Source organism: Oryctolagus cuniculus, chromosome 7, assembly GCF_051225735.1.
Source record: "Oryctolagus cuniculus isolate XC-2025 breed Fujian yellow rabbit chromosome 7, ASM5122573v1, whole genome shotgun sequence".
NCBI lineage: Eukaryota > Metazoa > Chordata > Mammalia > Lagomorpha > Leporidae > Oryctolagus > Oryctolagus cuniculus.
This window is the reverse complement of record NC_142873.1, coordinates 58,155,182-58,175,734: the sequence shown is the minus strand read 5'-3', so window position 1 is coordinate 58,175,734 and position 20,553 is coordinate 58,155,182. Positions and strand designations below refer to the sequence as shown.

Below are 20,553 nucleotides of genomic sequence, written 5' to 3'. Positions count from 1 at the left end.
TCAGGATTCCCGGCTGCGAATTCGTATTACCTCCTAGTGCCTAGGGACCCTCAGCGTGGTCTAAATTAGGGCCTGGAGTAGTTACCTACACGTGTGTCTCCTTCCCGGTAGGCGGCGGGGCAGGTGGGTGGGTATAGGAGGAGGAAGTCTAAGCACTTTCAATGAATGGGTACACTACTCTTAGTCGTCGTCACAGGCCTTTGGGGTGCGTAGACCCAAACTGCAGCGCAGATAAGTGGCTTGCACACAGGTGCATGCTTTGTAAGTGACGGGCCTCTCTGGCTCCAGTGCTCCAATGCCTCTGCCCTGGCCCATGGTCCTTCACCCTGCCCCCACCCCAAGTCTGGAAGTGTGTGGCACACAAGAGGGCTTCAGCAAACATGCTGCATGAATGAGTGTTACAAGCTATACAGACTGAGGCCAGCGTTGTGGCGTAGTGAGTAAAGCCGGCCACCTGCCACGCCAGCATGGCATCTGTTCCAGTCCTGGAGGCTCCTCTTCTGATCCAGCTCCCTGCTGATGGGCCTGGGAAAGCAGCAGAGGATGGCCCCCAAAGGCTTGGGCTCTTGCCACCCACGTGGGAGACCTGGAAGAAGCTCCTGGCTCCTGGCTTCAGCCTGGCCCAGCTCCAGCTGTGGTGGCCATTTGGGGAGTGCACCAGCATGTGGAAGTCTCTCTCTCTCTCCCTTGCCTTTCAAGTGCAAAAAATAAAATCTTTATATTAAAAAAAAAAAAAAAAAGGTCATACAGACTTTTAAGATCTGAAGTGCAGGCGCAGGCTGCTCCACTTCCCATCCAGTTCCTTGCTAACGTGCCTGGGAAAGCAGCAGAGGATGGCCAAAGTGCTTGTGTCCCTGCCACCCGGAAGAAGCTTCAGCCTGGCCCTGCCCTGGCTATTGTGGCCATTTGGGGAGTGGACCAACAGATGGAAGATCTCCCTCTCTCTCTCCCTTTCAGATAAATAAATACATCTTTTTTAAAAATCTGAAGCACCATCCAGACATTTTAGAACCGTGGGGACAGGTCCTGAGCTTGGTCCCAGGCCTCCTGCTCAATAATCATTTATTATTATACGTGAATTGAGAGCTACGTCACAGATAGATTCCTGCCTTCATACAACTGACAGCCTAAATGAGGAATACAGATAATTTCCACATAGCTAACATTTGTGGAACTTCTATTAGAGACCTGGCCCTGTATCTATTAACTACTTTAGTCCTACAGCAACCCAATGAGGGAGTAGTGGTATTTTCTCCACTTTACTGAGAAACAAATTAAGGCTGAGAAACATGAAAAGAACTAATGTTGGGTCTTGTACCAGGGTCCAAACAGCTGGGCTCGGGAGGCCCTGCTCTTCAATGCCATTTGCTCCTAACTCCTAACATACTCATATAATCCAGGAGGGGATGCCTGTGATACATGTGCACATGGGCTGTGGGATCTTCAGCTCTCAAGGACAGGAGAAGCGTTAGATAAGGGGATGCTGGCATCCCATATCAGAGCATCAATTTGAATCCTCGCGGTTCAGTTTCTGGTCCAGCTCCCTGCTAATGTGCCTGGGAAAACAGTGGAGGATGGCCCAGGTACTTGAGACCCTGCTGCCCAGGTTGGAGATCTGGGTAGAACTCTGGACTCCTAGCTTCGGTCTGGCCCAGTCCCAGCTGTTGCGGCCATTTGGGGGATGAATCAGCAGGGAGAAAATCTGTCACTCTCCCTTTCAAATATACCTAACACATGAGAGCTACTAGAGGCCCCCAAAGTTACAGGAACCCCAGGAGGCTAATGTGTTACTGGTGGCAGATGAGGCTGGAGAAGGGGCAGCAGCACACTTGGGAGTTGTCTGTTCCGAGTGCGTAGGAAGCCACTAAGGAGACAGAGGTAATCAAGACCTAAGGTGGTGACAGTGGGAAAGGAGATCAGCACACAAATATGAATATTTTTTAAAATATGTAATCGACAATAGTCATGTGTTGCTTACAGTCTGAGGGATGGATCATTCCAGAATGCTGTTATGGCACTTAACCAAAGCTAGCTAGTACAGTGAACTACACACCTAGGCTATCTGGTCTACACTGCTGGATATGCAGCTCTGTGTTGACTGTGTAGTGCCCAGCTGTATCAGGAAGACATGAAAGCCAAGGGCGAGCAATTCTGCTTTTGTGACTTCAGTAGCCAGCTCGGCCCCATGGAGAAGGCACCTGTCTGAGGGAGAAATGGTGAACTCAGTCTAAGCAGCTGAGCTGTAGCACCAGGGGGCCAACCAGGAGGTGTTCAGGGCACAGCTGGGATGTGTGTTTTCCAGCTCAGGGAGGGCCTGAGTGGGGGACACCAGCAGGGACGGATGGAGACACAGGAGTGGACAAGAAGGCTCACGTGTGTGTGTGTGTGTGTGGTGACAAGAGCGGAGGGCAGAGAGAACCTGAGGAGTGCAATTTCAGGACCCTCCTGAGCTTTGCCTTGCCTTTCAGTTTCCAGTCAAAGCAAATACAGACACACATCATTATCCATCTGGTTTATTTCCCAACAGCTGTAGTTCTGGATCCAGCAGACCGCCCTTGGGTCAGGGTGACAACTGCTGGATTTGGGCTGGGAGAGGGGTATGTCTGCAGAGGCTGGGATGGTTCTGGGACAGGGGAGGCTGAGCCCCTCAGGAGTAACTGCCTGGCCCTCCCAGGGGGATGACGAAGACCGAGATGTCATCCCCGGAACCCAGCTTGTTGTTGGGGAGACGCCAGCCACGGTCCCGGGGGGTGCCTCGGGCCCCCAGGACCAGAGCTTGCGCCAGAGCTGTGTACCTGCCAGAAGCACAGGTGTGCATTCATGTGCCAACAGGTAGAGGAGAAGGAAACACCCAGGCCCCAGGGCGGGTCCCGGAGCATTGTCTCCCTCTGCCCCTCTGTGCACCAGCGCCATCCCCTCACCACCACCCCACCAGGCAACCCCTACCTGCTGGGGTCATTAGGCTCATAGGCCGACAGCACCTTGTCGACAGTGGCGGCGACCTCCCTGTCATTGGTGACATCCCACAGGCCATCTGTTCCCAGGATGAGCACATCGTCTGGGCAGTGTTCATACTGTGTCAGGTCATACACTTGCACCTGGTGGGAAGCAGGGTACAGGGGGCTGGGCTGTGGGGCTTGGTGGACAGGGAGCTTGAGGAGGAGGGCACCTGGATGGAAGCCAGAGGAGGGAAGGGGTGCTTAAGCCCATCCCCCTGCCCCCATCTCCCCATGCTCACCTCTGGGAAGCAAGAGAGGAAGGGCTTGATGGGCAGGGTGGAACTGCACACCTTCAGGTTGTGGTCTCCCAAGCCGCGGGTCACCCCAATGGTGGCCATCACCCGAGCCTAAAGGAAATGAGGGGTGCTGCCGTTCAGCCAGACCCGCGGGGCCCTCCCCCCACCGCCCTCAGGCACAGCCGCCACCTCCCTACCCCAGCTGGGGAGCATCCTCCTGCCCGTGCCCGCCTCTACCACCGACATTACCTTTTTGCCCTCCCCACAGACCAAAGGGAACCTGAGATCTTCCAGCTCAATCTTTTTGTAGGCCCTGGGGGGAGGGGAGCAGAGGAGGCATCACCCAGGCATCATAGCCTGTCTCCTCTGGGAGCTGCACACCCTCACACAACCCCCTGGGAAGGGTCACATCCCCACCACCCCCAGCTTCTAGCCTGGCCCCCTCCGAGGCCCCTTTGCTGGTGGGCTGCTGGGGAGGGAGTGGTTGCGTTGCCATGGGAACAGGCCCCAGCTCCGAGGGAAGTGTTACCAGCCGGTCATGTTCTGGTCCCGGTACAGCATCCTCTGCCCCAGCTCCTTGGGCTGCACTCTGCGGGGGAACTCGAGGTGGGTGAACTCACTGCCCAGCAGCTCCGGCTTCAGGAAGCCCTAGGGATGGGAATGGCCAGAGAGAGCAGAGGGTCAGGGCGCATTCTGTGCACAGCACACCTGGTCTAGAGACGAGTTAATCCTAGCAGACAGACCCCTAAAGAGAGTGTGCCACGTGGCACACGCCATCTACTGCTGCATTAACTCACTCCTCGCAGCACTCTGTACAGAGCCACTGACACACAGAGAATTTAAGGGAATTGTTCAAAGTCACACAATCCACAGACTACACAAACCAGGACTCACTCGCGGCCATCCAGCGCCTTGGCACTAAGCACTGAGTCCCGCCTCCCAGGGGCCTGGGCTGCTCCCTCCTCCACCTCTGCCTCCACCTCCTTCCTCAGTGGCCACAGGGGTGGGGAGGGGAGGGCTGCACAAGCCCAGGTCCCTTCCTGCAGCATCACCCAACACCTCCGTCTTGCACTCTGGAGTCTATGCAGTGGCCGTCCCGGGAAGCCCCCAGGAAGGAGCTGTGTGTGTGTGTGTGTGGGAGGGAGGGGGCGCCGAGAGCGCTCTGCGGCACGGCCCCTACAGAGGATGCACACACACCAGGCACTCTGGTCCCTGCTCACCAGCAGCTGAAGTCGCCGGCGCTCCGTCTCCGGGGTGAACTCCCGGGACATCGGAAGGATTTCACCATTCCGGACAATGATAGCCCTGCCCGGAGAAGAAAAAACCTGTGGCCTGGCTGTCCTGGGGCCATTCGCGGAGAATTCCAGAAAGAGCAGGCCCTCCCCCTTAATGACCCTCACCCAGACTTCCACCATGTCTGTCTCCTCTGGTGAACAGTTCAGGGCCTTTCCTTCTGCCTAGGGCCCCACCTGACCCCTGCCACCTCACTTCCTTCCATCCCCCCACGCCAGAGAGCTCTGCCCCACGGTGCTGCTTTCAGGGGCCTCCCCAATACCTGCTGTCGCCAGCATTGGCCACGTACACCTTGCCTAGCAGGTAGACAGCAACCAGCGCGCAGCAGCCTCCCTCCACCTGGTGGCCATGCCGCTCCCGGGCCATCTGCTCATCCTGCCACACAAGGAAGAGGCTAAGGGGAGCGGACGAAGAGGGTCCAGCCACGCAGCCACCCTCCCCTTCCGTCTACAGAAACCTCCTGGCCGCACCAGGGCACGGAGGGAGAAAAGGAGAAGGTCAGGGTATAGCTGCCCTTTCTCCCTTCCCTGGGGGGCTCCCCAAGGGTCATGGCCTCAGGCCACGTGACTCCCACACAGAGCCCACCAGAGTATCTGCCCAGCTGGCCTTGGGCTCAAGCCACCCACTCACCATGAGCTGGAAGGCATTCTCAATGGCCCCCACGACCAGACTCTCGTGCGTCACTTCCTTCTGCGGAGAGCAGCAGGACTGGGGAGCAACCAGCTGAGCGGGATCGCAGGAAGCTGGCGTCCCCGGGGTGGACGAGAGGCAGAGGGGAGGTGGCGAGGGGTCCTGAAGTATCTCCACCAGGTCCTTTAGCTGCTCCCGGATGTGGCGGTGCAGGAGCCGGGAGGCCATTTCAGCAGCTCCGCCCCCTGCATGCCCATCAAAGAGGCCCCAGTAGTAGAAGCAGAGTCCCTGGTGGAGGAAGAGTTAGAGGTGAGCGTGAGTGTGTTGCACAGATGGAAGAACAAGACTCTGGGCATCCACCTAAACATCACAGAGGACGTCACTGCTTGATGGGAAAGGCAAACGAGACATATTCATTTATCCATCCGGGGCCTACCATGCGTCGGGAGACAGAAAATATTCAAAGAAGTCAAACTCAGAGAACAAAAGAAGCAACAATCAGCTCTGGTAACTGACACATATGGGAGCACCCAGGTTTTAAGTGGCAAAATAAACACTCATACTGACACAGTAGGCTGCAACGGCTCAGAGCCAGCCAAGGGCTCATGGCAGAGGGACAAGCAGAGAGAAGCAGACGTCTGGCATCCCTGGGAGAGGAAAGGGGGCTGGGCTCACCTGTCCCCTCCTAGGCTCCTTGGGGACCCCCGCAAGGCTCCTCCGGCCCTCCACATACACCACTTCGCAGCAAGCCTGGTCCTCATTGTGCCGGCTCTTGCCAGCGTTGATGACCCTGCCGGGCCAGAGTGAGCACATCAGGTTGCACGCCGGGCCAGGTCCTGGAATAACCCCCTCCCCCCAGAGACACACACATCTTCTGCCTGCTGGCCAAGCTGAAAAAGGTCACAGCCACCTGGGATGCAGGCCAGGGGAAGGAGGAGAAGGGAGGGCAGGCAAGGAGTACTGTCTCTATGGCAGGCCCTACGGCCTCACAGAGAGGCAGGTGGGCAGGTGGCAGCACCTGCCTGTCTTGGTACCCCACCCCTTCCGCCCTGGCCAGGCATCCATCTCCAGCCCTGCTGCTCCAGGAGGGGCTAGGTGGAGGCAGAAGTTTTGCTTCCCTTCTGGCCAATAGGCTATAACCCATGTCCAACCCCAATTAACTCTCCCAGGGCCTTGTCCCTAGCACCCCACCCTCACAGGCACACCGGCTGTTATCTTGAAACCATCCAGGAAAGTTTCCCCAGCTGTGGCAATGAGGAAGTGCCCCAGCCCCGATCGGGAAAGGGGGACAGATAGAGTTGGCTGGGAAAACCACCTGGAGGAGGCAGGAGACAGAATCCCACGCTCCTCCCCCACAGGAATCTGCAGGAGGTGGCTGGTGGGCCCCACCAGCCCAGCCACCTCCCTCTGTGCCCTCCGGAGCTCCAGCTGCTCTCAAGGCTCCGTTTCCTGGCAGATGCATTAAAAATACGGAGCCTGGGAATGAGCTGGGCACTCGGGCCCCTAGGGGGTAGCTTTCCTCCCTCTCTAGCACCAGTCGGCGGGCCGAGGGGCGGTCAGCTGGGGGCCCTCCTGCCGCCCAGAGGCCCCCTCCCCCGCCCCGAGGGCAGCCGGCAGCCTCCCGGTGTCGCGAGCTATTTCTGGGTGTGGAGGGGGAGGGGATCGGTAAGAGGACAGGGAACTGGGGCGCTGGGGCCAGCGAGCCGGCGAGCGAGTCTTCCCAGCCGATAGCCCCCAACTGTCTGCACCCGCTCCGTGCTACTCCCCTCCTCTTGTGGCCCTCAGATGTCTGGCCGCGGCTGAGAACTGGCCAACTCATCCTCGGCCGCCCTGGGCCCTCTGAGCTCCGGGAGGGTTCGGGGTCCAGGGCGGCGTGGGTGAGGGTGGTCGGGGAATGGTAAGGTCCCCAAGAAGGTAGTTCTACTGCGCCCGGCTGGAGGGAGGCCTGAGGGGGGGTGCGGTCCGGGACTCAGAGGAGTGGAAACGTTCTGGGATAAGGGAGCACCTGGCACGGGGCGCGGCGCGGGAGACGCACTCCAGTGCCAGGGGTGCCGAGCAGGGGAAGGGGCTGGGAGTCCCATCTGGGTTTGGTGCCCCTGGGGGCGCTCACTCGGCATAGCCCGTGCTCCAGGGCAGGCGGCGGCCCGTGTCCGGCGGGCTCTGCACAGCCCGGCCCGCGTGGTCGTCTGCGCGGCGCAGCCCCCCTGGGCTCAGCTGCAGGAAGGTCGGTCTGGAGAAGCTCGCTCGAGTCTCTCCAGTCTTGGCGGGCGCCCCGCTCCCGCTCGTAGTCCTCGCCGAAGGGCTCCTCGGTGCTTCTGCAACGGCAGCGGGCGGAGCCGTGGTCTCCGCCGGTAGCTCCGGCGACTTGGGGCGCGCATGCGGCGCGCCCCCAGGGCTCACCAGGTGCGCCACGGCCGAGCGCACTCGGTTTAGCATGCTGCCGCCTGCCCCGCCCCGCGCTGGCCCGGCCCCGCGCCGGCCCCGCCCCCGAGCGCGGGGGCGGAGCTCTCTGCCGTCGGCCTGCCAGCCGCGGCGCTGGACTGGGGCGGGCCGAGCCGGACCGGGGCGCAACCTCCCGTGGCCCTGCACCGCCCCCGGAACCGCCCCGCCTGCTCCCGGCTGCTTCCTTGCAGCATTCTGGCCCTCCCCAAGTCAGTTTCTTAAGGGAAGAGAGTCCGTTGCTGTGGGAAGGCGGCGGGCAGGGCCAGCCTTGTGTCAGCCGTGCTGCTGTGGATTAGAGAGCAGGTGGAACTTTCCCACTGTGACGGTGCGGGGGTGGGGTAGGCTCCTCGCTCTTGGTTCGCTGTGGCAGTGGAGCTGATGACCTCAGAGCTAAACAGCCGCTTCAGGCCCCTGGGTGTGAAGCACCTGGTATGACCACGCCTCCGTCTGGGGCTGCAGCGGGGAGCGCAAGGAACGGGTACCGGGTGCCGGCGGGGATCCCTGCGCGGAACCAGGGCGCCGGAGCCAATCCCCCCGCTCCCGAGGGCGCGCTCTCCCCTTGCATTCCAACTCGAGATCTGGCGGAGCGGTTGCCACTCTCTCCGCACTGTACTTCGCAGAAGCCAGTTTTCCACCGCATTTGGAACTCGCTGAACCACGGCAGGACTAGTCAGTACGGACAATATCAGCAGAGCAATGACCCCTCCTTGAGAGCTCCCGTCCGCACCGTCGGCCACGCACGCTGCACGGTGTGCTTTCAGCGTATCCCCTGCACAGGATCCGCCGCTCCTGTCGTTTTAGTGACTTGGCCCTAGAGGTCACCGCAGGGAGGGAGCCACACCCCGTTCCATCTGACTTCTCTGCAGGAGGCGGCAAGGGTGAGGAAGGAGATGGATGGCGTGGAAAGAAGTCGGGCTCCTCTCCTCTCAATCCCTTAGGGAAGCTGAGCCAGTGCTGTGGCTGCCGCCAGGGGGGGACAAAGGCCAGGCTAAGCGCTTGCGTAAGTTGCTCGCTGGGGGATCCGGCCCAGCGCCCTGGCTGGCTACCTGTTCTTCCTGCCAGCCTTTCCTTTGGGGTAGAGTGGTTCTGACCTGATGCTGAAAGAGCTTGGTCCCTAAGAGTAGTGTGGGAGATGTGGTCGCTGGGCCTCGGGCGAAACCCCCCACAATCCCCCTCCTTGCACCCAACACTGAGCGCAAATAGGGACAAGGCCCTCGTGGCACTAATGCAAGCTGGGGTTAGCATCGGGGGCCACTGGCGCCCCGCTCATCCTTGTGCCTCCACTTCTGGGCTCTGTCCACCCAGAGCTTCCTGACCAGACCCTTCTTTGTTCCCGGGGCTAAACAGTGTCCCAGAATCGGCGGCTCTCCTGGCAGCTTCCAAATAAAGTCCACAATGGCCATTCAGCTTTGTTTGCTATAATTATGCCTGAGCTTGGGGCAGGGAGAGCCAGAGAAAAGGAAGTTACAAGAGCCAAACAGTCCAACCAGAGGCACGTGGAGCAGCGAAGACAAGTTCTGGGGGCCGGTGATATTTCCCTTGGCTTCTAGGAGAAACAGACCAGCCCCAAGAAATAGCACAATGGCAGTGGCAAAACAAGGACAGAAGAAAAAATAAAATAAAGCTCCTGGTTGTGTTTATGAGTCACTGTTTCTGGGACAGCTCACTTCCCACTTCTCAGTCTCACCCAGCTCCCACCCTGCCAAGGCTGCTGTTGGGCAGCAGGGCCCAGACCCAGAGCTCCCTCCAGTCCCAGCACCAATCAGCGGGAAGGTCAGCAACTCCCTTGGAGTCCAGAACAGCCCTCCCCACCCACCGCCAGCTGTACCCAAACCTTAAGGCTCTCCGCTGCCTTAGCCTCTCACCTCCTGTTCCTGGCACCATCACGCCTCCTCCAGGCTGAGACAGTCCCAGACCTGGTGAGAAGGTCATCACATCTACTCCTTCCTGTCCCCAGGGCAGCAGAAAGAGGGATGGAGGTGGGGGTGGGGGATATTTCTCTGCTGATAGCTTGGACTCTGCTCAGTGGAGGAGGGGCCATGCCTGCCAGGACAGCCCCTGGACAGCCTCATCCCCCCAGGCCACAGGCAGATTGGGTCCCTTTCCCCTCCACATGACTCCAACCCCAAAGTTCCCTTCAACTAAAGGAGACAAATTCACATGGTTACCTCTGCACCCAATTTGTCTAAGACCTTCAGGTCCAAAATACAACCCCGTAAAGAATGACCCAATTGCAATTTCACATGAGGGCGCTTCCGAAAGTTCGTGGAACAATGGGATTGAAAGTTTCTGGAGCAAGCGTTTGCCCCAGCAGTTAAGCTGCTGCTTGAGATGCCCACGTCCCAGATGAGAGCGCCTGGGTTTCAGTCTGGCCCCACACTAGATTCCAGCTTCTTCTGAATGCGCATCCTGGTCTCTGCCACCCACGTGGGAGACCTGGATGGAGTTCTGGGCTCCGGGCTTCTGCCGGCTCAGCCCTGACTGTTGCGTGCATTTGGGGAGTGAACCAGCGGTAGGAGACTTTTCTCTGTCAGTCTCTCTGTTAGTCTGTCTCTCTGACTTTAAAATAAAATGAATGTTTTTTTTTTTAATTTATTTATTTGAAAGAGTTACACAGAGAGAAGGAGAAAGAAAGAGATCTTCCATCCGCTCGTCCACTCTCCAAATGGCTGCAATGGCTGGGGCTGAGCCAGGTCGAAGCCAGGAGCCAGGAGCTTCTTTGGAGTCTCCAATGTGGGTGCAGGGGCCCAAGAACTTGGGCCATCTTCTGCTGCTTTCCCAGGCACATTAGCAGGGAGCTGGATAGGAAGTGGAGCAGCCAGGTCTCAAACTGCTGCCCATATGGGATGCTGACACTGGTGTCTCAGGCAGCAGCTTTACCCACCACGGCACAGCACAGGACCCTGAATAATGTTTTTAAAGAAATTTATTTTGTGGCAGGAGTTGTGACACAGTGGGTTAAGCTGCTGATTGGAATGGCCAGCTTTCAATCCAGCTTCCTGTTCATGCATCCTGAGAAGCCATGAATGAGGCTCAGGTGCTTGGGCTCCTGCCACTCATGTGGGACACGCAGATGAAGCGCCTGGCTCCTGGTTTTGGCCTGGCCCAATCCTGGCTGTTGCAGGCATTTGGGGAATGAACCAGAAGATGGAAGCACATGCTCTCTCTCTTTGTTCTCTCTCTCTCTCACACTCTACCTTTCAAGTAGATGAAAATAAACTTCTAAAAAACTTTGTTTTGGTCCAAAAAATTAAAATTGAGTCACAGTTGTTCATATTACACTTTTGGCATGAACTTTTTTAAGTGCACATATTACAATTTTTCTGATGAAGAAAATGGCCCTCAGATCTGGTATCTGAGTTGAACTTCACACCTTGGGGTCATCAGACAGTTGAGATTACACACAGGGATGGTTCACCAGCTTATTGCAACCCTACTGCCTGGCACCTATGCCCCTACACCTCCCAGGCCCTGAGGGTACTCTTAGCAGACACAAGGTGTCCGACCCCTTGTCACAGAAAAACTAGCCTCAAGCGGGAATGTCCAAAGGGAAGCTTTATCTACTGTGACAAGCATTGGAGACCATGGGAATACAGGGGCCCCTACAGAAGCTGGGTCCCTGCAAAGCGGTTTGTCATCTACAATGAAGGCTATGGGCGTGTCCAGGCTGTGGGGCTGGGAAGTGGGTGGGCCCTTCTCGCTCCATTCCTACACAAGTTCATACACTGCATGCTCTAAACCAGCCCAGTGTGGTTCCCAGCAGCTTTCCTCGTGTGTGTGCTGGTCTGGCCCCTTCTGAGCACAGTGTTGCAAAATTCCCTGTTCTGGAACATCCTCTGAAAAACAAGCCCAAGCAGTAAACAGCGCCAGATTCTCTGCCAGTGTTCCCGCCTTGCCTAAACCCCACACTCTGATCACAGCCCCACAGCTGGGATTGAGATACTTGCTATACCCTCCTGAGAGACCAGCCTGGAAGTGTTGTTGACAGGACTTTGTGCACTGATAGCCGTGTCTAGCTGCTCTGCCCCGGGGCAGCAGTCCTGAGCTTCGGGTGGCCACTGAGAACTCGAAGCGGAGTGCCTGCTGATGAGGAACTGACTTTCAAGTGTTATGTAATTAAAGTTAACGTGAGCTAGTGGCTACTGCACTGCGCCGTGCAGTTACAGGAGCCTCAAGACACAGAAACCCCAAGGGTCTGGCCACTCTTCACTCCCCACCCCCAGCCTCAGCTCCTCCCGCGGCCCCTGCGTTTCTCAAACCGGGCCACGACACCTGCAGAGATTCAAGGGACCTCCTCAAGTCGCGGGGGGTGGGGACTGCACTAGGGAACTGTCCATGCAGCTGGATCCTGCGGGAGCTGGAGGTCCTCGCGCCCCTCCTCCTGCCCTTGGCCGCCAGGGGCCGCTGCGCCGGGCCATGCTCGCCATCCAGCCGAGCGCCGGGGCAGAGCGGGGGCGGCCCCGGGAGAGAGAGTGGTGGCGGTAGAGGCCGCCTCGGCAGCTGCGCGCTCCCGGGCCGGCCAGCCGGGGCTTCGCAGAGGATCGGGCTGAGCTCCGCAGAGCTGGCGGGGCCGGCCCGGAGCTCCCCTGTGCCCTGAGCCCCGCGCGCCACGCTGGTGGCGCCAGAGCCCTGCCGTCTGGGGCGCAGCTACTAGGTTTTGAAGGGACGGGGCTCCGGGCTGGACAGCGCTCGGGCCGGCTGCTCCCTCTTGGAGCCGGGCGGTCGGAGTCCTGGTCCCAGGCTCAGGAGCAGAGAGAACAGAACGTGGGGCCAGCAGGTCGGACCAGTGGGCACTGCTGTGGGGCAGGTAGGTCCATCTTATGGGGGCTGAAGATTTGGAGGGCTGGGTAGGGGGCTGTAGAGGTCGGGGGCGGGAGAGGGCAGAGAAGGATGGAATAGGCTTGTATTTCCAACTCTTTGCTCAGGTATATGAGCTGACAACTCAGCCTCACCACAGCCTGCATGGGAAACTGAGGCAGGAGCGTGGGCACCAAGAAATCCTAGAAAAACAAGTTCTTCAGCTGCCTCCGAGGGAAGGAATAGAGTGCCTGAGATCTAGGACCAGTGTGTCTCCCTCACCCCACCCCACCCAGCCCCAAAGCTCTGGACCCCCGGGGTTCCTAGGAGAGTTGGGTAAATTCAGTTGGGGGGTGTTGGCAGAGAGAAATAGTATCACCTGGGAGAACACAAGCTGGGTTTCTGGTGGGCAAATGAGAGGGATCCTGATGGGGCAGTGAGAGGAGATGCCCGCCCAGAAAAGAGGTGGGCGGAAGGGGGAGAAGGCTCTGCCCCCTGGGCACACCGATCCCCAGTACTGAGCCACTTCCTCCATCTGTCCCCACGGTTGCCTCTGGCTGTCACCCCGGGGAGCTGCCACACAGGGTTCTGTCTGGGGCCCCACCTCCCTTGGGGGCGGGAAGAGCAGCCCTAGGGAACAGAGAAGCAGCTGGCGCTGTGGCCTCGGAAGCTCCGTGACCTGGAGCACCATATCCAAGCCCTCTGGGGTGGGAGTGGGGTGAGGGTGGCAGAGTTGAGCCAGCTGTGTGGGAGCACGGGGGCAGGTGCCATGGGGGCAGAACGTGGAGCCTCAGGCATTTTTCCCAGGTGCCTCTTGGAGGAATCTGCTCAGGACCCCTTCCGGACCCTTGGCTCTCTCCCAGGGCCGGAGACATGACAGCACTGACCCCTCCCTGTCATTGCCCCTGCTCCACCCTGGGACAGAGACCATCCCCAGCCGCTGTACTCTGGCTTACCACCACCGGTGTTCCCCCAGTCTGTGAGGGCCCCTGGAGCAGAGGGAGAGACTCTGGCACGCAGGAACAGCTTTGGAACTGGGCAGTGCTTCAGTGCCCAGCCCACCCCTTGCCCTGTGCCAGGCTCCACACCCTCTGCAGAGGTCAGGACTCTGTGTCTCTTGCAATCCCTTAAGAACCTCTCCCACTTGTCCAGGTGGAGGCAGTCTGACGCCAGCAGATGAACAGACAGAAGCGGGGCGATCCCGAAGGAGGTGAGCGAGGGGACAGTTGAAGAAAGGGCGTGGGGTATGGGCAGAGGCCGAGCTTCCCGCCCTGGGGAGCAGCTGGGCCTTGGCGGTGGGTTTGGACCTTGGTGTTCCCGGACCTGTGCTGGCACCTGAGGGGCTCACAGAGCAGCAGAGGTAGTGGCCAGGCCTTGCTCCGAGCTGGGGGCCCTGCTGCCCCCTGGGGCCTCTCCTGTCTCCGTCTGTGGCTGGGCAGCTCCCCGTGACTCTGTGTCCCTGCTCCTTCGGGAGTCCATCCGTCTCTGGCCCACCGTTGGAGATCGAGGTTGGAGGAGAAGGGAAGGGAAGAGCAGAAGCCAGAGGTGCAGTGGGCATGGGGCCAGCTTCTAGGCTGTGGGCCCTCGCACCCACGTGCTGTCTCCTCTCCTGGGGTGAGTCATTTCACCTCTGTTAACCTCAGTGTCATTTTGCCCTTCTTAAATTTTTGTTTGAATGGAATCACTACCATATTCCCATGATTTAGAATTCAAATGGTAGCTATAGTAATAATGATAATAACAATGGGGCAGCATTGTAGTTGTGGCACAGTAGATTAAGCTGCTGCCCAGGACACCAGCATCCCACCGGAGCACTGGTTCCATTGCTGGTTGCTCTGCTTCTGATCCAGCCTCCTGCAAATGCACCTAGGAAGACAGTGGAAGATGGCCCAAGTGCTTGGGCTCCTGCCACCCACGTGGGAGACCCAGAAGGAGTTCTAGGCTCCTGGCATTGGCCTGGCCCAGCCCTGGACCATTGCAGCCATTGAGGGAGTGAACTAGTAGATGGAAGGCCACTTTCTCTCTGTCTTTCTCACTCTGTAACTCTGCCTGTCAAATACGCAAATAAATCTTAAAAAGGGAAAGAACCCAGCTGAAGCCTGGGCAAAGAAGGTGAGGTGAGACCAAAAACAAACAAAACAACAATGGGAGTGGGCATTTAGCCTAGCAGGTAAGATGCCCCACATCCCACATCAGAGTGCCTGGTTCAGTTCCTGGCTCCAGCTCCCAACTTCGGCTTCCTACGTGCAGACCTGGGAAGCAGTGGTGACAACTCAAGTAGTTGAGTCCCTGCCACCATGTGGGAGACCCAAGTTGAGGTCCTGGCTCCTGGTTTCAACCTGGACCAGACCCAACTCTTACAGGCAATTGGGGAGTAAACCAGCAGTTGGAGATCTGTGTCTGTCTGTATCTGCCTCGTTGCCTTTCAAATGAATAAACATATAAAGAAAGAAATGTTTAAAGAAAAAACATTTTAAAGATAAAGGAACAGAGCTTTGGCCTAAGAGATCAGAGTACGCGGATTCTTGGCTCTGGCTTCTGACTCCAGATTCCTGCCAGTGCAAACCCTGGGAGGCAGAGGTGATGGCTGAAGTCATTGGGTCCTTGCTGCCTGTGTGAGAGAGCTAAATTGAGTTCCTGGCTCCTGGCTTCAGCCAGGGCTGTGAGCATTTGGGGAGTGCACCAGCAGATGGGGACTCTCTCACTGTGTGTCTGTCTCTCAAGTGAATAAAATGTAATACAATTAATTTTTAAAAATATTTTTATTCATTCATTTATTTGAAAAGCAGGGCGAGGAAGAGACACAGAGACAGAGAACAGAACAGAGAACAGAACAGAGAGACAGAACCGTGAACTCTGTCCTGGTTTCCCGCCCAGGTGGCAGGGGCCCCGGTTCTTGGGCTGTCATCTGCTGCCTTCCCAGGCACATCAGCAGGAAGCTGGATTGGAAGCAGAGTAGCAGGGACATGAACCAGCTACTGGTCCCACTTGGTACAGGATGCCGGCATTGTAAGTGGCAACTTAACTTAGTGCACCACAGTGCCTTCCCCCATATATATATATATATATATACACACACACACACAATTTTTAAAGTAAAGAAATCAGAAGAAAAATAAACTTTCCTTCTACCTCCATCTCCCAGCCAATCGGTTTCCCTTCCTAGTGCCAAATAATATTATTAGGGTTTGTGTTCGTTCTCCAGAGCTAGTCTATGCATATTTGAGCAACTCGGATAATCGCTCTCTTTTTACCCATTTTCTATACACCGTCCTACCGTCTGGTTCTTCCCCTTCACTGTGGATTATCTTTGGCGATCACCGCGTGCATCAGCGCATGCGCATTTCCCCTTGCGCTTTTCCAGCTTTCGGGCGGGGACCGTGGGTGTACGGTCCTCACGGATGGTTGTTTAGGACGTGTCCAGGCCTCAGTTCGCCCATGTGTAAGATAGACAGTAGTAACCTTGTTCTGTCAGAAGTTGTGAAGGATTCAAGAGCATGGACATGAAGTGCCGGGGTCCAAGAGTGGGAATCACCTTTTTGTTCTGCTCCTGTCACAGCCCTCCATGGGACCAAATCTAGACTCCTGGAATGTCTCTCCCACCGGCGTCCCCTCTTCCTGCAGTGACTCTGTGCTGCCTGGGGAGAAGGTGTGTGCCCCCCACCCCGGTGCACGGCACAGAGGACGTGCTCCGGCTGGGCAAGGGGGCGCTCTGCCGGCAGCTGAACCCGGCATGTGCTTCTCTCCCCAGGATGAGCGAGAGGGCCCTGCGGAACTGGAGTCTGGGCAGCTGGCTGCTGGCACTGTGCCTGGCCTGGCTGTGGACTCGGCCGGCCTTGGCTTCCTTAGAGCCTCCAACTACTGCAGGTTTGGAGGAGGTAGAAGGACCTGGGGCGGGAACTTCACAAGATGTCTGGAGAGCCAGACGCTGGCCCACCCCGTTCTGTAGCAGGCACATTTCTCAGGCAGATTCCAGGGTTTCTGGCTCCTCCCCTGTTGCGCTGCCAGGAATCTCTGCCCCTCTGTGCCGTCCTAGCCTGGAGGAGGCCTGGGCAGACTCGCTGCTCACCTAGCCCTGCAGGGGGAGAGGCAAGCGCTCAAGGCGGGGCTTAAGTCTAGCCTGTGTCCCCACCCCGGCCTAATTCTGTGGTCCTCCTTCTGGGAGGGCTAAGCCTGTGTAAGCGGATGATCCTCCCCACGCATTGTAAGCCCTGGGGCCCTTGCCCTCACCCCGAGAAAGCGGGGAGGCGGGGGCTGGTGGGGAACTCCCACTTCCTTCTGCCAGGGGCCAGAGGTTGCCCATGGGGGATGAGCAGGGCCTCACTGGGGGAGCAGCGAGGGCAGGAAGAACTCCATGCCAGGGCAGGAAGATTTCATCCCCCCATGTCCTCCTCCCCTGCTGTTGGGAATCTCTGAGATGCCTTCCCCAAGGAGGGAGGAAGGGCCCCAGTGTGACCAGGGTGGGCGGGGGCAGGGAGCCTGGCCCCTGATCTGCAGGTGCTGGCCCCTGCAGTCCTGGTGAAGCAGGGAACCTGCGAGGTGATCGCCGCTCATCGCTGCTGCAACCAGAACCGCATCGAGGAGCGCTCCCAGACTGTCAAATGCTCCTGCCTTTCGGGCCAGGTGGCCGGCACCACCCGGGCCAAGCCCTCCTGCGTGGACGGTGAGTGAGGGCCCTGGACGCAAGCAGGGAGGCCCCAGCACAGAGATAAGGAGGTCTGGTCGGGCCTCGCCATCTGCTGGGGATCCAATTTCATACCCCTCTCAGGGCTTTCCGGATCACAGTCGCAAGTAATGGGGCACCCTTGGCGGGGGAGGGGGGAGAGGAGGGCAGCAGTGACCATTCCAGGGTCACAGATAAGGACAGCTCATGTTATGCACCATCCCTGCAGCCTCCCCACCCCCAGTGCCTGGCGCCTACGCAGATGCTCACTCACCCTCCCACCTGGCCTGCCTCCCACGCCTCCTCCAGAGAGGCACCTCTGCTGAGACTGTCACCCCTCTCTGCTCTCCTAGCCAGGAGAAGCCTGGGCAGACCCAGAGCTCCTTTCTTGGCCTCCCCCCTTTTTTTTTCTTTTAAAATTTACTTATTTATTCGAAAGGCAGAGTTTCATAGAGGCAGAGGCAGAGACCAAGAGAGGTCTTCCATCCGCTGGTTCCCTCCCCAAATGGCTGCAGTGGCCAGAGTTAGACTGACCTGAAGCCAGGAGCTTCTTTCAGGTCTTCCACATGGGTGCAGGGGCCCAAGCACTTGGGCCATCTTCCACTGCTTTCCCAGGCCATTAACTGAGAGCTGGATTGGAAGTGGAGCAGCCAGGAATTGAACTGGTGCCCATATGGGATGCCGGCAATCCAGGCAGCAGCTTTACCCGTTACACCATAGCACTGGCCCCTTCCTGGCCTCTTTCATGTGCCCTCCTCTCGTTGTCTGCCTTGCCCTCCCTCTCCTCTCCCTGACACATGGCTCCTTCACACCTACCCGCATCTCACTTCCCTGCCCACGCATGTTCACACCCTTGGAAGCATGCCCAAGATAGTCACGCACACCGGTGTGTGCACTGTCAGTCCCTGGGCCCCTGCGAACAGCTCCTATACTCGCTAACCACATCAAGTGAGTGCGTTGAAGATCGTGCTGTATGCTAATGCATGGTTTCCTTAGAAACAGCCAGCCTCACCTGCCCTCACCCTTGGCTGTCTTTGGTGAGATGCAGGGATTTGTGGGATTAAAAATTGACAGGGTGATGTCCCCAGGCCTGAGCCTGAGCACCATACTGCCTCTCTGGGCAGCCTGGAGGAGGAGGAAGAAGACAGGAGATGCGGGACCCAAAGGCAGGGGTGCATAGGAAGATGCAGCTCACCTAGTGACCCCTTCTGGGCTGCCCGCTGTGCTCAGAACAGTTTAGAGCCATGCTCCTGCCTCCTGCTCCCACAGCCTCCATCGTCCTGCAGAGGTGGTGGTGTCAGATGGAGCCCTGCCTGCCGGGAGAGGAGTGTAAGGTGCTCCCGGACCTGTCGGGGTGGAGCTGCAGCAGTGGACACAAAGTGAAAACCACCAAGGTATCCCAGGCAGACACTGCATCCGCTGCTCCCCTTGCCCTTTACCATGGTGCAGAGAAGGGGTCCCAGGAGCCCCGGTGTGAGATGTGGACCAGGAGCAGGCACTTCCAGGCAGCCCTCCGGATCTGTCCCGACTCTGGGGACTGCGGTTATGGGCTCTGGATTTGAAATCCGGTGTGTGCTTTTTGGCAAATTCTTGATGTTCCATAAGCTTTGTTTTGTTTTCCCTCTCTTTGCCTGCAAAGGTGGGGAACCTTTTTTCTGCCCAGGACTGTTAGAAAATTTATGGCATCAATCACAGGGCCTTATACAATGATCGACTTAAAAATGAGCCTGCTGTAGATTCATTGGATTTCAAGTCCCGCCTGCGGTTGCCTTGGCAGGGTCAGATCCGAAATGATTTCGTGGGCCTCATACGGCCCATGGGCCGGGCGCTCCCTACCCGTGGTGGCTTGCCTCCAGAAAACGTCCGCTCAAGTTTAGAATTGAGGTGATGTAGATAACTCAGGGAGGGAGGAATGTGCTTGCACTGAATTCCAGGTACAGCAGCCACCGTGGCTGCCTCTGCCACATGCTGTCCCCCACGCCCAGCCCACAGTGGTGACAGTTACCTCCCTGCAGTTCATACTTGCCTTCCTGTGACAGCCCCCCAGAGGGTTCCTACTTCCTTGCCTTGCTGCCCGCCCCACGGCACAAGGGTAATTGCCCACCAGCAATACCACGTGTGTCAGGGTCTACCAGATGAGTGACACGGCAGGGGAGCCAGGGCCCGCCTCCTGCTCTCCCTCCCCCAGCAAACCGGCAGACAGACTTTTAACATGGGGGCAGGGAGGAGGGGCAGCTTCCGGGGGGCTCTGAAGGGTAATCGTTTTTCGGAGAGGACAGGAAGAAAGTAGCTCCCACACAAAACGCTCTGCTGGGTGTGGAGTCCCTGTCCCTTCAGAGCCAGCTGTGCTGAGTACATGAAGAAGCGAGGAGGTGCTGCCGCCAAGCTTGGGACATCGGCCACCATGTTACAGGTTTGGCTTTATCGCCTGGACGGCTGGTCGCGTGCTTGCGACTTGGGGAGCTCCTGTGGTGCAAGCAGTGGTGAGACTTGCCTGAGGCAGCGGTGCGCGGGCCACCAGGCCGCACTTTCCCCATCTGGACTGCTCCAGGGAACCACACTAGCGGCCCCATCCTCTGAGCGGCCTCCGTATCCTGGGGAAATCTCTGGATTGCAGGAATGGGATGGGCATGGCCTTCGCTAACTTTGCCTGTCACTTCTCTGCAGGTCACCCGATAGGGGTCACAGCCTGGGCAAGACAGACTTGGCGGAGCCACAGTCGCATTCAGTGGTCGGCCAGCAGACGTGGGCGCACCCCACACCCCCTGTGCAACGGGTTGGTCTTTCCAGGGACATCACAGTGAAGCTGCCCAGCACATATGGGTGACTCCAGCCACACACCTGGTGTTGAGCTCCCCTGGGACACAGAAGAAGGTCATGACGTAATTCCTGCCATCCAAGAATCGCTAGTGCAGTTGGGCAATTTAGCTGATGACAATTTAGATAACTTAGATTAAAGCGTATGGTACCAGATTGCGGCTTCTGGGCTACATACTGTGAGCCTGGTGGAAGCTTGGGGATGAGACTCCCATGGCTGTTCAGTCACCCCCTGGTGACGGGAGGTCCCGTTCGCAGCTTCACATCAGTCCTGCAGCCCTAGCAAGCTGCTAACCCGTTGAAGGAAAACACTGCTGCCTTATGCCAGACCAGCGGTGTCTCGTTTGGATGGGATTGCGTTGACTGGGGGAAGGAAAGGGAAGATGGAGTGAAGCAACTTTTGCACAAAGCTTCTGCAGAAACGTGGCATGGTTGGGGCCATTCACTGGGTATGGGATGAATGGGTCTTACAATCGCCCCCTTCCAGGCCCCTCAGGGTTTTGTTTGCTTGCTTGTTTGAGCCGATGAGGAAACAGTCCCCAGGGAGGTGGGGTAACTGGACTGAGGTCTCAGCCTGGGTCCCCAGGCCCGCGAGACTGCTCACCCTCTACTGGCCCTGATGCTGGGATTCCGACCAGGGCCTTCCCAGGTTAATTTTATCTCAAGCACCAGACCC

At 58.0% G+C, this 20,553-nt stretch overlaps 2 protein-coding genes across 5 annotated transcripts; one reads left to right on the top strand and one right to left on the bottom strand.

The window, feature by feature from the left end:
- Positions 1 to 2,497: 2,497 nt before the first annotated feature.
- PPM1J (protein phosphatase, Mg2+/Mn2+ dependent 1J) lies at positions 2,498 to 7,646 on the bottom strand. Its single transcript, XM_051857395.3, has 10 exons — positions 7,269 to 7,646; positions 5,834 to 5,948; positions 5,159 to 5,446; positions 4,791 to 4,903; positions 4,456 to 4,540; positions 3,765 to 3,883; positions 3,485 to 3,548; positions 3,239 to 3,346; positions 2,947 to 3,098; positions 2,498 to 2,795 (listed from the first exon to the last, which is right to left on the bottom strand). The coding sequence occupies exons 1-10, from the start codon at positions 7,592 to 7,594 to the stop codon at positions 2,648 to 2,650; spliced, it is 1,518 nt and encodes a 505-aa protein (XP_051713355.1). The 5' UTR covers positions 7,595 to 7,646; the 3' UTR covers positions 2,498 to 2,647.
- A 4,447-nt stretch (positions 7,647 to 12,093) lies between these two features.
- Positions 12,094 to 20,203, top strand: TAFA3 (TAFA chemokine like family member 3). 4 transcript variants are annotated; one of them, XM_089300125.1, is made up of 5 exons: positions 12,094 to 12,407; positions 16,149 to 16,264; positions 16,911 to 17,060; positions 18,330 to 18,454; positions 19,728 to 20,033. In XM_089300125.1, exons 2-5 carry the CDS (start codon positions 16,150 to 16,152, stop codon positions 19,737 to 19,739), a joined length of 402 nt encoding a protein of 133 aa, XP_089156251.1. In that variant the 5' UTR covers positions 12,094 to 12,407; position 16,149; the 3' UTR covers positions 19,740 to 20,033. The 4 variants fall into 4 exon arrangements, with proteins under 4 accessions (XP_089156251.1, XP_089156252.1, XP_089156249.1 ...); XM_089300126.1 differs by having other exon boundaries at positions 12,262 to 12,407; positions 16,872 to 17,060; positions 18,330 to 18,628; positions 19,728 to 20,203; XM_089300123.1 differs by having other exon boundaries at positions 12,274 to 12,407; positions 18,330 to 18,628; positions 19,728 to 20,203.
- The last annotated feature ends 350 nt before the right edge of the window (positions 20,204 to 20,553 follow it).

Coding starts and splice junctions, on each gene's coding strand:
- PPM1J (XM_051857395.3), bottom strand. CDS start 7,594: ATGCTAAACCGAGTGCGCTCGGCCGTGGCGCACCTGGTGAGCCCTGGG. Junction 4,904..5,158: donor AGAATGCCTTCCAGCTCATG/GTGAGTGGGTGG, acceptor CTTGTGTGGCAG/GATGAGCAGATGGCCCGGGA. Junction 3,099..3,238: donor TCCTCTCTTGCTTCCCAGAG/GTGAGCATGGGG, acceptor GCTTCCCACCAG/GTGCAAGTGTATGACCTGAC.
- TAFA3 (XM_089300126.1), top strand. CDS start 16,150: ATGAGCGAGAGGGCCCTGCGGAACTGGAGTCTGGGCAGCTGGCTGCTG. Junction 16,265..16,871: donor AGAGCCTCCAACTACTGCAG/GTTTGGAGGAGG, acceptor GGGCGGGGGCAG/GGAGCCTGGCCCCTGATCTG. Junction 17,061..18,329: donor CAAGCCCTCCTGCGTGGACG/GTGAGTGAGGGC, acceptor CTGCTCCCACAG/CCTCCATCGTCCTGCAGAGG.